The following is a 17,463-nucleotide window of genomic DNA, read 5'->3' as shown; positions in this document are numbered from 1 at the left end:
TTCATCTTTGAAAGGTAATATCTAAAACAAAAGAACAATTCTCATAAAAGTAACTTTACTTCTTCTATATAGTTCATAAAACAATTATATGTCTATTTAAAATTAGTTTGGAAACTCTCCAAAAAGTACTCAAGGTAAATAACATTATCTTTAAAAAAATTGGCTTAGCAACAAATTTCTACTTAGCCAAATTTCTCCATACTTTCATTTTGCCACAAATTTGGCTTAGCCACAAATAGTTGATTGGGAAAATTTCTTTAGACTTCAATTCTGCCACAAATTTCACTTAGCTACAAATTTTCGCTTAGCCAAATTTCTCTAGAATTCTTTTCAGCCACAAATTTGGCTTAACCACAAATTGTTGCTTAACCAAATTTCTCCAAACTTCTTTTTTGCCAAAAATTTAGCTTAGCCATAAATTGTCTCTTAGCCAAACTATGTTTCCAGCAACTCGTGAATCCAAGCTTCCAACACCATTAATGGCTACCTAACCTTCCAAAATCACAATAAACACACAAATAATCATCCTTAATGCTTCATAACATTGAACCCCAACATAAAAACTCCTTATCTAAGTAAAAATAACTCTAACTCATCAGCTTCCCTAAATCCCATGAGTAGTGTATGAAAATGAAAAGAGTAAGGATCAAGGAAAACTATCAATGAAATACTCAAGGGAAAGGGAAAAGCACTCACCTCTAGGAACATGTTGAAATGAGCTCTTGGCAGTGAGTCTCTAGATCTATGCTTCTCTTTCTTTTCTTTCTCCCTCTAACTATCCTTTCTCCTCTTAAACATGTGTGTGTGTGGTGGGGGGAGGGAGGGGGGGGGGGGGGGGCGCTTTGTGGGCCTTGACTCCTGATTTGGGTTATGTTATCCTATTCTCATCAATTCCAAATATGAGACAATTGTTGGATCGAGTGGCCTTAGAATAATTAAGAAGGGGGGTTGAATTAATTATTCCTAAACCTTTACTAATTAAAAATTTACTCTTCTAAGGCTTTTACTTATGTTGTTAAGAGAATAAGTAGTAGAAGAGAAACTTAACCAAAAGTAAAAGCGGAAATTAAAATGCACAGCGGAAAGTAAAAGAGTAGGGAAGAAGGAGACAAACACACAAGAGTTTTTATACTGGTTCGACAACAACCCGTGCCTACATCCAGTCCCCAAGCTACCTGCGGTCCTTGAGATTTCTTTTCAACCTTGTAAAAATCCTTTTACAAGCAAAGATCCACAAGGGATGTACCCTCCCTTGTTCTCTTTGAACCTAGTGGATGTACCCTCCACTAGAACTGATCCACAAGAGATGTACCCTCTCTTGTTCTCAGTCAACAACCCAAGTAGATGTACCCTCTACTTGTACCACAAAGGATGTACCCTCCAATGTGTTAAGACAAAGATCTTAGGCGGTTAAACCTTTGATACTTTGTGAATGGGGATACAAAAGAATTCTCGGGCGGTTAGTCCTTTGAACACTTTTGTATAAGGGAAAGGGAAGAATCAAAAGAATTCTCAGACTGTGTCGTTTTGAATTCTTTGACAAGGGAGAAGGGAGACACAAAAGAATTCAGGCGGTTAGTCCTTCGTTCTTTTGGAAAAGGGAGAAGAGAGACACAAAAAGAATTCAGGCGGTTAGTCCTTGGCGAATTCTTTTTGGCAAAGGGAGAAGAGATGAAAAGAAAGAATAGCACAAGTTTTCAAGGTTTAGAAAAACCAGAAAACTTTGGAAAGCTTTTGGCACAAAGAAGAAGAAGAAGTTCAAAGAGATTCAAGGCTTGTAAAGGATTGTAATGAATTGATTGGATAGAAAGATTCTTTGAAAGATTGAATGAATAATTGAATCCAAAACAAAGCCTTGCTTTTATAGACTCTTCATGTTTGGTCAAGAGGACCATGTCTGGTCAAAAGGACCATTTTGAAGAGTTATAACTTTTAGAAAAACTTAAAACCAATTTGAAAAAGTTAAAACCCATTTGAAGAGTTACATCTTTTGATTTATTCAGAAACAATCATTGGTAATCGATTACCAAAACAGTGTAATTGATTACACAAAGCTTTTATGTGAAAGGATGTGACTCTTCACATTTGAATTTGAATTTCAACGTTCAAAGGCACTGGTAATCGATTACCAAAACATTGTAATTGATTACAGCTTTTTGAAATCAATTGGAACGTTGTAAATTCAGTTGAAATTTTTTTCAAATCCATTTTGCTACTGGTAATCGATTACAACAATCTGGTAATCGATTACCAGAGAGTAAAAACTCTTTGGTAAACATGTTTTGAGAAAAATCCATGTGCTACTCAATTTTTGAGAAAACCTTTTCATACTTATCTTGATTAAGCCTTCTCTTGATTCTTGAATCTTGAGTCTTGAATCTTGATCTCTTGAATCTTGAGTCTTGAAATCTTGATCTATTGAATCTTGATTCTTGAAATCAACTTTCCTCTTGAATCTTGAAGTGTTCTTGATTCTATCTTGAATATCTTGAACTCATTCTTTGATTGACCTTTGAGCTTTTTGTCATCACCTTTGTCATCATCTTTTGTTATCATCTTTGTTATCATCAAAACATCTTTGAATCACTCTTGATTCATCATGAAGCTTTGCTTCTACACTAAAGGGTTTCCTTTTACAATTAAATATAAAGACTATCCCATAAAGGTGTCTATTTTATATATCACTAATGTCCATAAATTAGGGATGTTACACTGCGGACAAAAAAGTATATTAATAAGAAAAAATGATTGATAAATAGTTATATGAAATGGTAAAAAAATTACTATGAATATATTCACATTAAAGTATCAAATTCCTTGAAAGGAAAATTCAAGTTATATAAATGATTTCTTTTAATATTATAGTTAAAACTCCCGTGCATTGCACGGGTTTTAATTAAGTTCTTGAACATTTTTTAAAAAAAATTTTCCCTGAACATAAAAATTAATTCATAATTTCTTAAAAATATATAACAAAATTTTAAGCAAACCACAAATTAACTCTAATTTTTTAGGAAACTAAAAGTCAGGATCAAAGACACACAACTTCTGGAAAAACCTAATATTGAAAATTTAAGTTTTTTTTTTTAAAAAATTCAGAATTAAATTCTTACACTAGTTTGTGGAAGCAATGCCTTCCAAGGTTATTTTGATGATGTCGAAGAATCAAGAGTTAAGCAAATTCCGAAGATTCAAGAATCAAGTTTCAAGAATCAAGATTCAAGAATAATCAAGATCAAGATTCAAGAATCAAGAGAATACTTAATCAAGATAAGTACTAAAAAAGTTTTTCAAAATATTGAGTAGCACAAGAAGTTTTCACAAAATCATTACCAAAGAGTTTTACTCTCTGGTAATCGATTACCAGAAGGTAGTAATCAATTACCAGTAGCCAACATTGTTTTCAAAACTGATTTACAAAGTTGTAATCGATTACCATGAGCATGTAATCGATTACCAGTGTATTAAAATTTTAGATTTCAAATTTCAAGAGTCACAACTTGTGTTTAAACATTTTCAAATCATTTTAAACTTGTGTAATCGATTACACAATACTTGTAATCGATTACCAGTGTTTCTAAACGTTTTGATTTTCAAATTTAAACATGAAGAGTCACATCTGTTGATGTGTAAGCGATTACACCTTGATGATAATCAATTACCAGTGACTGATTTCGAAAAATAAATTTCCAAAAGTCACAATTCTTCAAGTGACTTGTTTCTGAAATTTTTTTCAAAAGTCACAACTTTTTAAGTGACTAGTTTTCAAAAGAGTCACAATTTTTAAAGGGTGACTAGTTTTAAAGAAATTGCTAATAGTCACAAACTTTAACTTGAGTCATCAAGAGATTATAAATATGTGACCATGTCATGAATTTCATAACATCTTTCAATCAATCTTTCAACGCTTTGTACAGAACTTTCTAACTCATTTCTCTTCATCTTTCAACAAGTTTTTTTTTACAGAAATTGTTGATTCATTTCTCAATTTCTTTCTAAGAGTTTTTGTTCAATAATTTCTCTTTCAAGAAAAGTTCATTGTTCAAAAACTTGTGTTATTCATCTTTTTCATTCTCTTCTCCCTTTGCCAAAAGAATAGAAGGACTAACTGCCTGAATTCTTTTGTGTCTCTCGTCTCTCTTTGCCAAAAGATTCAAAGGACTAACCGCCTGAGAATTCTTTTGATTCTTCCCCTTCCGCTTAAACAAAAGATTTCAAAGGACTAACTGCCTGAGATATCTTTTGTTTCCCCTTACAAAGATTTAAAGGACTAACCGCCTCAGCATTCTTTGTGCCAACACATTGGAGGGTACATCCTTTGTGGTACAAGTAGAGGGTATATCTACTTGGGGATTGTTATACTGAGAACAAGAGAGGGTACATCTCTTGTGGATCAGTTCAAGTGGAGGGTACATCCACTTGATTATTCAAAGAGAACAAGGGAGGGTACATCCCTTGTGGATCTTTGGCTTGTAAAGGATTTTACAAGATTGAAAGAAATCTCAAGAACCGGTTGGTTGCTTGGGGACTGGACGTAGGCACGGGTTATGGCCGAACCAGTATAAATCTTGTGTTTGTGCTCTTTTTCCCTACACTCTTTAATTTCCGCTGTGTACTTTTAATTGTCGCTTTTACTTTTGGTTAAGTTTCTATTTCTGTTCTTTACTTTCTTAACTTAGTAGTAAAAGCCTAATTGAATCTAGTAACATCAAGAAGGATAGATTTTTAATTAGTCAAGACACGTTAATAATTAATTCAACCCCCCCTTCTTAATTATTCCGAGGCCACTTGATCCAACATAGTTGCTACTTAGAAAGACCATTTAAAAGTCGTAAAACACAACATGACATTCGTATTGAAGTCGTATCTATGAAACACAACTTATCCTTGACCAGATAATTTTTTAAAATTTGCTAGCCTTTGGTAATTTTAAAAAACAATTTACCCCCATTTAGTTAAAAAAAATCCTTAAACTAATGCACAAAAGCCCTCAATTTCCAAATGATAATAAAAAGAACACTCATCCATATGACAAAAAATAAATATAACAACATAAAAATAAAACATATGTTGATGGGAAAATACACTACTAAAAAACTTGGCTTATACAACGTACATTCTAAGACGGTAATGCGGAATCGTCTTAGAATGTCACGTGGTGACAATTTTTTAAATAACAAGAGTTGTACGATGACCGTTTTATAAAAACCGTCTTAGAAATTAAGTGTTCAAAGATGGTTTTATTAAAATTGTCTTAAAAATCTAGTATTCAAAGACGATTTTCTTAGAATATATTCTTTGAAATTTGTCTCCTCATTCTCGCGCACCTTCTCCTTATTCTGATGCTCAATCTTCCATTCTCTTTGTACACCCTATCTTTGCGACCTTACTAAAAAAAAAAAATCTCCTTCTTCTCTTCCAAAATGGGGGACGCTCGAAAAACGCTCCATCCCAATCCCTACTTTGGAAAAATCAAAACGCTCCAATCTCCTCCTCCACACCCTATAAGCTTCCATAGGCTCCCATTTCAGCTTAGAGCCTCTCTCTCCAAACCCTAACCCTCTAATCATCGTCATCAGTGACCTCAACGGTGTCGATAAGGACGCCTTCTTTGCGCGCCTCCGTGACTCCTATTGCACCCTCCATTTCCTTGTCACCACTACCACGCGCCCCGCTACCCTATCGAGGTTGATGGGAAGGACTACATCTTCATCTCCAAGGAGGAGTTTCTTGGGATGGTGGAGTGGGAGGAGCTGCTGGAGTACGCTCTGGTCTACGGTGACTACAAGGGCATGCTGAAGTAGAAGATTCGGGAGTGTCTCGCAAAAGGCTGTGACGTCATTTTGAGGGTTGACATTCAGGGGGCTGTGACGTTGAAGAAGGTGCTCGGGAAGTCGGCGGTGTTTGTGTTTGTGGCGGCGTAGAGCGAGATGGCACTAGTTGAGAGGCTCGTGGACCAAAAGACGAAGACTATGTAGTCGTTGTTGGTGAGGATTAGTACTACCAGGGAGGAGATGAAGCATGTCTAGCATTTTGATTATGTTGTGGTTAATGCAAAAGGGAAGCCTTATAATGCACTCAGGTTGATGGAGTCAATTATTGATGCCAAGAAAGCTAGGGTTTCTTAGAGGACTCCCTTCTTATAATGGACACTCAACACGACAATTTTTTCTTATCTTTTTCTGGGTTTGTTATTAAGGGCTCATGTTTTATGTGAAATTTTCATGCTCAATTGAATGGATTTGTTTGCACTTGAATGATTTGATTTATTGGTGAGGTCATTGAAGATGAAATTGTCTAATGTGTGTTTCATTGTGGAAAGGATTGGTGTTTCTGCAACCTGTGAATCCATTCTTTGTGAAACAAATTTTGAGTAACATGTCAATGTCCTTCACATCATACTAACTCTGGATTAACATGTTAAGTTGTTAATATTAATCCCAAGATGCAGTTTGTGCTAAAAAATGATTTGTGTTGAGATTGACATACTGGAGGATATACTATGCAGCAAATCCTTCAATTTACCTGTTATGTTTGAATGAAATAGAGATGTGAATGCAAGTTCGATAGTTGTTGAAAGGTTACCTAATGAGATGAATGGTATGAAAATAAGGGATGAAAGGGTAAAGATAAAATGTCTATTTTATCTTGGTCTGTTTGCCTTTCAGTTTGTATCACGCCATCAATCATTTGAGCAACTTCCTGGTAAATATGTTGTGTACTTATGTTGTAACTTGTTAAACTAAAGGCAAGAAATAGAAGCAACTATGGTAGATGGAAAAGGACGAGCTTTATCTTAATTTGGTACTTGAGTTTGTTCCTGAGATTGACCACCAAGTTATCAGACATTACAACAAAATGAGTCAAAGAATGCCTTTGATATATATGAAACTCTATTTTTACCAGGTATATTTCTAAGTACTATATTACAATTTATTTTCTTCTTTCTTGTGAGTTTTACTATTAAGGCAATTGTCTATATCACTTTGTTGGTTCTCATGTCTTCTATTTCTTATTTTTTTTAGATATGTAGAGCACTAGCTTATATTCACAACTGTATTGGAGTGTCTCACAGGGACATAAAAGATGTTGTTATGCTTGCTTTCTTCTTGAAAATTAACAAACATCAGCATAGAAAAGGGGAAAAGAAAAAAGGAAATGTGAATTATACCATTGTCATGAATAAACTATCCTAAAAGCTTAAGCTATTTAGCAAAAACATGTGAATGATTTTTATACTACGGGGGCTTTTATCTCTTAAATAAGAAACACAAAACTACAAATTGTGGCTCCAAGACTTGGAGTATGAGATGTCCAGTATACAACCTTTGTAGAAAGCAACATTGTGGGACTAAATAATTCTTAGGATCAGTTTATCATTGATAAAGAGAGAGGGAATGAATGGAATTTGCACACAATTTTACTCAATAATGACAATTTTTTAAAACTTTTTTGACATTGTTTGTAACTGAATAATGGCATGTCACATGACAGGGTTCTATAAAGACATTAATTTTATTCACACATTAATTTTTCCATGTAACTTTTATTACTACTTTTAGAAAATTAGTAACTCTCAGCTTTGACAGGGGCATAGCAGAACACGAATGTTATACCATATCTCTTGCCATTTTATTTCCCTTAGATAACATTTTATTTTCTTTCATATCATGCAGTCTGAAGCATTGGCTTTTAGCAATTATCTAATACATTATCCACTCGCCTTGGTATGCTTGTTTGTTTTCTTTAATAACACTTTTAAGTATTATCTAATAATATGTTTTGTATCAATTGTATGACTGAATAAAATTAGTAAAACAATTTTTTTTCAAAAAAAGAAAGGTAGTAACATGTTCATGTGCAAAATTGTGGATATCATATCATAGCAAAATGACCAACAGAGGGATGCAGATGCTCTTTCTTGCAAAATAAAACTATCAACTTCAGTTTTTTCTTCAAAAGGCTTCCTCTGTGGAGGAATTTATTGTTCCTTTTCAGTTTTATAAATAATGTCAGTTTGCTATCACTGATTCACTCACAATATCTTACTAATGGCAATTTGTTTCTTTTACTTTGAATAATTTAAAAATCCAAGTGCTCTTTACTTGTGTGGTTTGTTATCATTGTGTGAACTTATTTTTTTTTTGTATACTGCTTATTGTAGTGTCGTGTCCAATATCTATGGCCATGCAACATCAAATCTTATGGCACGAAGTAATTTAGAAACAACTATTAAAATTTTTTTAGAAATGGGGTGAGGAAATTAGGATCAGGATATTGTTACACACACTCTTCGTATGCATGTGTCATCTATTACTTACTAACTTGTGTTGGATTAGAGACTCCTAGCATCCTGTAATTTACTCAACTACTCTATCTTTAGTCAATTATGCTATCTTATGCCAGTACAATTTTAATGATATATCTATATATACCGATATACATATGCCTTTAGCATCTTAGGTGGAAATATTTGGGAATAGAAGAATTTGAAGATAATAAGATTAAAACCATGTCATTTGTAGATGATTATTTAATTTTTGATTGCCAAACATTGAAACATATGACTTTTGTGTTATGGAAACAAATGACTCGAACCATGGTTGCTATTTTATAAATAGAAAAACCCTACTTGGAGAGAGAAAATTATGTTTGTACCTGTTGGGTGATTTTTGCATAAAAAATTATATGATTTGAAATAACTAATTTGATTGTGTCACACTACTACAAAAGGCACATACAACGACAGTTGTATAAGACAATCAAAGATGATTTTGAATCGTCTTTGTAGCTAACGTCGTTGAAAGTCAAAACTTTTGACGACAGTTCCAACAAAAACCGTATTAGAAAAGAGTATCTTTCTAAGACGGTTGTTATATAAGAACCGTCTTAGAAGGATACCATTCTAAGATTGTTCTTATATAAGAACAGTCTTAGAATGGTATCCTTCTAAGAAGGTTTTTTAAAAAAACCAAAAAAATCATCTTAGAATGTGTTTTTTTAATTAAAATAATAAAAACAATATCTTAGAGCTTTGCCAATATGCATTGCTTTTTATAATGCATATACATTTACATATTTAAACTTGCTCAAATATGTAATGGATTCACAACAGTATCATGATTGTATTCAATTTCATATTCAATTTTATCTATGAATATCATATTCAATTTCCTTTCAAATCAAAACAATAAAAGAAAACAAGAAACTAGGAAGTAAAAAATTAAATAATTCCCAACATAAAAAAGAATTCAACAAGCTACAATATATGGTCAAGCAAATTTATGTTAAATTATAAAACAAATAATTTATAAAATTTATAATTTTTGCTACAATAAAAATTTAAAAGCAAAATAAATGCACAACCAAACATACCATATACAAATTAAGATGCTTGATTGATTGAATGATTGTTGAAAGCATGCACATTTTTACACTATTAAAAACTAAGTAGATCATTCTGCCTTTGGATTGAACAACACACATTTAACATCAAAACATTATATAGATTTGATTATTAAGAAATTTCTAATACAAACTATACTATTAAAAAATGAAATAGGATCAACTAATATATAATTAGGCACGACCAATAAAAAATAATATAGAAACCAGTAAGTTGGTACATGATCATGAAACATTTGCTCAAATGGATTAAAGCCATTGTTGCCTCCAAAACCATTGGTCCTTTCTTGGTTTACATATGCATCATGGCGAACCTGCATATCCATTTTAAACTAAATCAAATAAAAGATATTGATGGTAAATATGACAAAATAACAATGAAGTAAAAAAAAAAAAGTGTCATTGTTCTCCAACCCCTACCCTCCACTTTTTCTTTCATCTCAATATCTCTTCTTCAATCTCCATAAAACAGAGGTCCTCTGGTTAAGTCCTACTATTATTTCTTTGTTATGCTCTTATCATCTATAGTTTAGGTATCTAGTGCATAGAATCAGTTACCTATTATAAAAATTTAACCCAATACAGTATAACAGCAAAATGTTCAACAAAGGAGCAAAAAAAAACATACCTAGAAAGACATAAGACCTTATCATACCGTTGACATTTTTTCCTCATCCTTCAAAATCTACAATGCAGATATTCAAATGAGGGAAAAGTCAAGAAGAAACTAGAAGCCAGTTCAATCATCACATAACAGTTTCAAGTAGAGTTATAGGTATTAACAAGCACAACAACAACAGTACACCTCATATGCCATTGAAGCTTCTTGAAAATTCTTTTCGGCCTCAAGATCATCTTTGTTTGTGTCTAGATGGAGCTTCTTTGCATGCTAGAGAACATGGAGAAAAAAGACAGTACAAAAGGAAAATAGAAAGAATTATTTCAGACAAATAAATCACTTGGGAATAAGTGATTGCATATGTAAGAGCACCATTATATAAAACAAACTCTTCCTTATCCAATTCAAACAATTATTTTTAATCTCCCACACTTGGGAAATGACTACAATATCCTCATACAAGAAGGAAAAAGGGAAGTTTGCTAAGCATATGGGGAAGACTTGAAATTTAAAAACAATGCGGGAATGTGAACATTTGATCCCTTGTAACCATAAAACATATAAGAAATTGAAAAGGTTTACCAAGAAATAAGTCAGATATTTACCTAAAAAGTTTTTTTAAAAAATTGTTTCTTGACAAGTGGACCCAATCCCATATGAGAAAATGAACTTACATGTGGCAAATTTACTGTAGGGGGCTTCTTTTAAAAACTATTTACCAAACAGGGTTTGTTTTTAAACAATTTGCAAGGAGGGTCTGTTATGGCCATGGATGCCGCCAGTCCTACTGGCGTGAAGCTTGTAACGCCATAAGCAATGGCGAGAAAGACGATGCCGCCATTGACAACAGCGAGACATGCTGTGACTCACTGCCCATGCCGCCATTCATACTGGCGGGACATGCTGACTAGGAAAGATGAGCATCTCGCCAGTCCTTCCTGCGAGACACGAGCCCATGCCGCCATTGGTACTGGCGGGACATGCCAACGTGGACAGTCCCGCCATTGGCTCCTACGAGACACGTTCACGCCATGCTTAAGTCTGAAGATGCCACTGTTGATGATGAGACTGAAGCATTGTGATGCAGGCTAGGGCTCAAAGGCTAGGGCTGTGGTTCACATGCATTATATGCAGAGGCTGAAGCATTTTTTTCGTGATGCAGGCTAGGGCTAGAGTTGTAGTTCACATGCATTCTGTGCAAGTATCACATGCATACAGTGTAGCTTGTAGAGGCATGCTTTAATAATGGCCAGTGTGACTTTCGGGAGCATGCTTTAATAATGGCCAGTGTGTGTAGTTTTTGTTTAAATAGAGCATCATGTAACTTAAAATTTCACAACATTCTGAAGCAAGAGAGAAGAAAGAAAGAAACTAGTTTGAAGAGAGAAAGAAAAGGCTGAAACACGTTTGAAGTTTGTTTTTGTTTGAAGTTAGTTCATTTCATCTTCAACTTCAAAGTTCTATTGAAAGTAAGGATTTTTTTAATTTATTTTAAGGAACAAAATTTTTTTCATGTTGTTTCAACTTTATTTTTTTGTTAGAAGCATTATTTCATGCTGTTTGAACTTAATTTTTTTAATAATTTGTATCATTTACAAATTTTTTATTTTGAAGTAATAAATTTTGTGGTTAAAATAAAATTTGAAGCTGAAATTTAAGTGTAGTAATTTTTTGAATTAGATTTTGAATTTGAAAATTATTACCACTAATTATTTGAAATAGGTTTTGTGTCTAAATTTTTTTAAAATGTAACTCTTCCATGTATAAGCCTTTGTTGAAGGTATTTCAGCCTTAAGAATATTTATATGTGATAGTCACAGATTTTGAAGTTGAGGAATTTTTCAAAAACTATTTAATTAGTGTAATAATTTTTTTTAGAATAAAGTATGAATGTCTAGTTTAAGTTTTATAGAGCAAGCAAATAAATATTTTTATTTTTATGATTGAAAAAATATTAGTTGAAGTAATAAATTTTATTGTTAGACTAAAAATTGAAGGTAAAGTTTAAGTGTAATAATTTTTGGAATTAGAATTGTTATTTTAAAATTATTATCAGTAATTATTTGAAAGCGTCTTTGTTTATGGTTTTTGTGGCTTAGAAATTTGTAAGCATCTTTAGTTGCTATTTCTAACTTAAAAATATTTAGAGGTGAGTTGTTTTGGAAGTTAAGGAAATTTTTTTGAATTATTTAATTCGAGTAATAATTTTTTTTGCTAGAATGAAGTATCAATGTATAGTTTAAGTTTAATAGTGCAAGCAAATACATTTATTTATTTTTATCATTCAAAAATATTTAATTGAAGTAATAATTGTTTTTTTAGACGTATTAATTTATTTAGACGTATTAATTTTTATCAGTAATTATTTATTTTTAGACAAAAAATTAATACGTGAAGTTTAAGCGTATTAATTTTTGTAATTAGGTTTTTTAGTTTGAAGTTAATTTTTATAATGTTTAATTATTTACAAGCATTTGTTCATGGGTGGACAGGTGTTACTAATAATTACATGATTCCCTTCTAGTTTTTTGAAGTTAGAATGAAATTTTAATCAATAGTTTAAGTTTAAGTTAGTAGATGAAGCAAGCAAATACACTTATTTATTTTAAAAAGACTGTTGTTATGATTAATTAATTTTAATTTTGTTGATGTAGGTATATCATGAATTCAATTATTACAGTGTTGTATTTCAACGGAAGAGTATATGAAGACAATGATGGTGTAATATTTGAAGGCAGTAAAAAGGCGATTCAGATTAAACGCGGAATTAGTTTCAATGCTTTGAAAAAAAAAATTGGAGATAAGGTAAAGTTAGAAAATAATGAAATTATTTCTACTATAAGTTGTAGATTTTTAGTTTCAGGAAAATATGTCGCGTTGCAAATTTGTGATGACGAAGATGTTGAAACTATGATCGAAAGTTTTCAACAACAACAACAAATGTCATTTCTAGAATTGTACGTAGAAAAGGATGTTGCTGGTGGTTCTATGTTTCATGCTGCAAATTCTGTTACGTCATGTTGACGTAATGTATCTCATCATGAGTCGGAACTGCCAATAAATATAAGCAATTTACATGATGATGATGATGATTATCTTGCATCTAACTCATACGTTGAAGAGTCTTTCGATGAAGATGATAGTGATGATGGAATATCTGATACAGATGATGAAGTCACTGACATCGTTGAACCAGTTTCAAATGTTCACCCAACCGAAGGTAAATGTTTGTGAAATACAAAATTACTTGAATACATCTATCTTTTTATGAGAATTGTATTTAACGGTAACTAAATAGGAGTAGTTTGTTGACGTGATTTTTTTTATAAATTATTAGGTGTACCAGAAATTGAAAATCCATTTTGGAATGATGCTATGCATTATAATAATATCAATTGGAGTCATCCGGTCGAGGAGGACATTTGTGGTCTGGACATGCCAACGACTTTTAATGTTGGAGAAGAATTATATGTTGGCATGGATTTTGACAGTAAAGATGCGGTCAAAAATGCACTGAAACAATATGTGATGAAGGTGCATCAAAGTTTTAAGGTTGTTGAAACGAAATCACACAAATATATCGTTTGTTGCCCCAACAACACCGCAGAGTCTCCTTGCCCTTTTTATATGAGGGCAATTTTATCCAAAAAAACTGATGCATGGAAAGTGACATAATGGGGTGGACCGCACACATGTCTAAATATGACTATGACACAAGACCATGAGAAGCTTGATTCAAATTTAATTGCGACTTGCGTAGTAGGTACGTTTTTGATGTTCATATTATCCTACTTTTGTGTTATTTGTTATTTTAATTTGTAATTTTATTTTATTATTTGAATTACAGGCATGATCAGAAAAGATCCATCAATAAAAATTTCTTTGATTCAAGAAAGGATAAATAGTGAGTTTTCCTATAAGGTTTCATACAGAAAAGCATGGATGGCCAAACAAAAGGCGATTGCAATTGAATATGGCGATTGGGAAGAGTCGTATGTGAAACTCTCGTCATGGCTAACACACATGCAAAATCATTCTCCTGGCTCTTACTTTCAAATACTACATGACGATTTTATTGTTGGTAATAGGGTGAGTCGCGAACATCGTCAGTTTCATAGAGTATTTTTGACATTTGGTCAATGCAAAGAGGCTTTTAAGTACTGTAAGCCAATCATACAAGTTGACGGCACACATTTATACGACAAATACCGTGGGACCCTGTTAATGGCCACATCGCAAGATGGAAATGGTGGTATTCTTCCTCTAGCATTCGCCGTGGTCGAAGGCGAGTCGCTAATAGCATGGTCATGGTTTTTGGCCCACTTGCGTGAACACGTCACAGATAAGAATGGAATTTGTCTAATATCTGATCATCACGCGAGTATAAAGTCTGTTGTCGCTAACGAAGCACTTGGTTGGCAACCTCCCCACGGTTATCATGTGTACTGCGTCCGACACATAGCCAACAATTTCAATTGCAAATTCAACAACGTGAAACAAAAAGAGATGTTCAAGAAATTGGGTAAGGTTTATTTTATACATTAATTTAATTTGAGTTTCATGTCTACGTACAACTTTTGATGATAACAAATTTGATGCAGCGTACACTCCTTGCAAGCATGTGTTTGATCAAAACTTAGAAAAATTTCGTCAATTAAGTCCAGCCATAGCAAGATGGATTGATCGCATTTCAAAGGAAAAATGGAGCATGGCTTACGATACATCTGGACAACGATATGGTCACATGACAACCAACTTATCAGAATGTGTGAATAAGGTATTGAAAGATTGTCGCAGCATTCCAATAACAGCGTTGGCCAAGTCAACATATAGTAGGTGCCGAAAGTACTTTGTTGATTGTGGTCGCCAAGCCCAAAGACAATTAAGAGAAGGCCAAGTTTATTGTTCTAAGCTTGTTACAGAACTTAGGAAAAATCAAGAACAAGCTTGTTCGCACATCGTTCGCGTGTATGATATCCACTCGACAAGGTTTGAAGTAGAGGAGACCTTTAATCCTATAATGCAACGTGGCGGACAAAAGTGGGCAGTTAACTTGAATGGCCATTATTGTCAATGCGGAAGGTATTCTGCGTTTCACTATCCATGTTCACACATTATTGCAGCTTGTGGTTACGTGAGCATGAACTACTACCAATATATAGATGTTGTTTACACCAATGAGCACATCTTAAAAGCATACTTCGCATAGTGGTGGCCTCTTGGGAATGAAGCGGCAATTCCTCCTTCTGATGAGGCATGGACACTAATCCCTGACCCAACTACAACTTGTGCGAAAGGTCGGCCAAAATCAACAAGGATAAGGAATGAGATGGATTGGGTCGAACCATCTGACCACCGACAAAAATGTAGTAGATGTGGAGCAGAAGGGCACAATAGGCGCCGATGTCAAATGCAATCTGACCGTGGGAGTAATTCATTTAATTGATTTATGTATGTTAGATGAGTGACTTGTATTGCTTTAGGTTTTGTTTAATGTATTTACTTTTTGGTCTTCAATGAAATCGTCAGTTACTTATTTTTGAATGTGTACTTCTAATGAAATAAAATTACATTTAGAAGTTGAAATAAATGGAGTGGATCAATCGAGGTTGAGTGACATTGGTGTTGATCGTTAGTTAGAAACGTTAGTTATTTTCTTTTCTCTACCTTAGTTTTTTTTAACTATCTACAATGACAAACTATGGACATAGTCATTATAGTTTAGTGTCTAAGTATTCTGGTTTAGTGTTTAGGGTCTAAGCCTTAGGTTTTAGGGTTTAGAATTTAGGATTTAAGGGTTTAGGGTTAAGGGGTTTGGGTTTAGGGTTTAAAATTTAGTGTTTAGGGTTTGGGGTTTAGAATTTAGTATTTAGGGTTTATGGTTTAATTTTTATATTTTATGGTTTAGGGTTTAGATTTTATATTTTAGGGTTAAGGGATTAGGGTTTAGGGTTTAGGTTTTAGGGATTAGGGTTTAGGGTTTAGGTTTTATATTTTAGGGTTTAGGGTTTAAAAGGCAGGGTTAAGGGTTTAGTTTTTATATTTTAGGGTTTAGGGTTTAGTTTTTATATTTTAGGGTTAAGGGTGTAAAAGGCATGGTTATGGGATTAGGGTCTAGGGTTTATTTTTAATATTTTAGGGTTTAGGGTTTAAAATGCAGTGTTAAGGGATTAGGGTTTAGGGTTTAGTTTTTATATTTTAGGGTTAAGTGTTTAGTTCTTATTTTTTAGGGTTAAGGGTTTAAAAGGTAGGGTTAAGGGATTATGGTTTAGGGTTTAGTTTTTATATTTTAGGGGTTAGGGTTTAGTTTTTATATTTTAGGGTTAAGTGTTTAGTTCTTATTTTTTAGGGTTAAGGGGTTTGTTTAGTTTTTATATTTTAGGGTCTAGGGTTTAAAAGGCATGGTTATGGGATTAGGGTTTAGGGTTTATTTTTAATATTTTAGGGTTTAGGGTTTAAAAGGCAGTGTTAAGGGATTAGAGTTTAGGGTTTAGTTTTTATATTTTAGGGGTCAGGGTTTAGTTTTTATATTTTAGGGTTTAGAGTTTAGTTTTTAGTTTTTAGGGTTAAGGGTTTAGTTTTTATTTTTTAGGGTTAATGGTTTAATAGGTACGGTTAAGGGATTAGTGCACATATGACATTGATGTTCATCGTTACTTAGAAACTTTTGTTTTTTCCTTTTCTCTATGTTAGTTATTTATTAACTTCATTGATTATTATAGTTTGATACGCGACATAAACTGTATCCATAAGTAAGCCTTAATAAACTGAATACCATACATTACATGTGAAATTCAAATGAGAAATATACAAAAACATATTTAAACAGAGACAAGCAAATCATTCATTTTGGTGTCCATGATGCCGTGAGGATGTGCCACATGGTCGATCCCATCTTCGTGCTTGGCGATCAGGATTTCTTCTGCCCCGATGCCTCCCTGCTTCTTCTTCGTCAGCCTCCGCAGAAAATGCGTGATGCAAATCAACACCGAATAAGTCACCCGTATTAGGTATTTGTCCCGGTACATTCCATTGTGTTCCTAATGGGGCATTAGGTGTTGGAATTGGGCCATGATATTGCTGTGAAGGGGTCATAGTGGGCCATGAAAAATGAGCTTGTGTTTTCACAACACCACCGAACGAATGCTGACTTGCAGAAGTATCAGTGTGATGACCCTGAAAAGGATACTGATACATCTGTGTCGGATACTGAGCAAATGTTTGTGGCGTGTAATACATTCCATGGCCACGCTCCGCCATTTGTTGGGAATATTCTTCCGCTTCAACAGCCTCCCTTCTTCTGTCTATGCCCTGAGTTTCAACACTTGACTGAAGCATGTGAAACTGTTGTGCGGGAAATTGACGCTCTGATGTAGGACCATGTGACTCTGGCTCAGTGACTATTTCTTGCTCTTCGGATAAAATTGTAATTTTTTCCA

At 33.5% G+C, this 17,463-nt stretch overlaps 1 protein-coding gene and 1 pseudogene across 1 annotated transcript in view; one reads left to right on the top strand and one right to left on the bottom strand.

Annotated features, from left to right (window-relative positions):
* Window positions 1-5,251: 5,251 nt before the first annotated feature.
* LOC106799500 (guanylate kinase 3, chloroplastic-like) lies at window positions 5,252-6,128 on the top strand (annotated as a pseudogene).
* A 10,252-nt stretch (window positions 6,129-16,380) lies between these two features.
* LOC121174307 (uncharacterized) overlaps window positions 16,381-17,463 on the bottom strand; it is a 1,766-nt gene continuing 683 nt past the window's right edge. Inside the window, exon 2 of the mRNA XM_041013371.1 lies at window positions 16,381-17,463. This exon is cut by the window's right edge and continues 82 nt beyond it. Coding sequence (XP_040869305.1) covers window positions 16,865-17,463 — 599 coding nt within the window. The 3' untranslated portion in view covers window positions 16,381-16,864.

Source organism: Glycine max, chromosome 1 (genome assembly GCF_000004515.6).
Source record: "Glycine max cultivar Williams 82 chromosome 1, Glycine_max_v4.0, whole genome shotgun sequence".
NCBI lineage: Eukaryota > Viridiplantae > Streptophyta > Magnoliopsida > Fabales > Fabaceae > Glycine > Glycine max.
The sequence above is the reverse complement of the archived record's forward strand: the minus strand, read 5'-3'. Positions and strand labels throughout refer to the sequence as shown.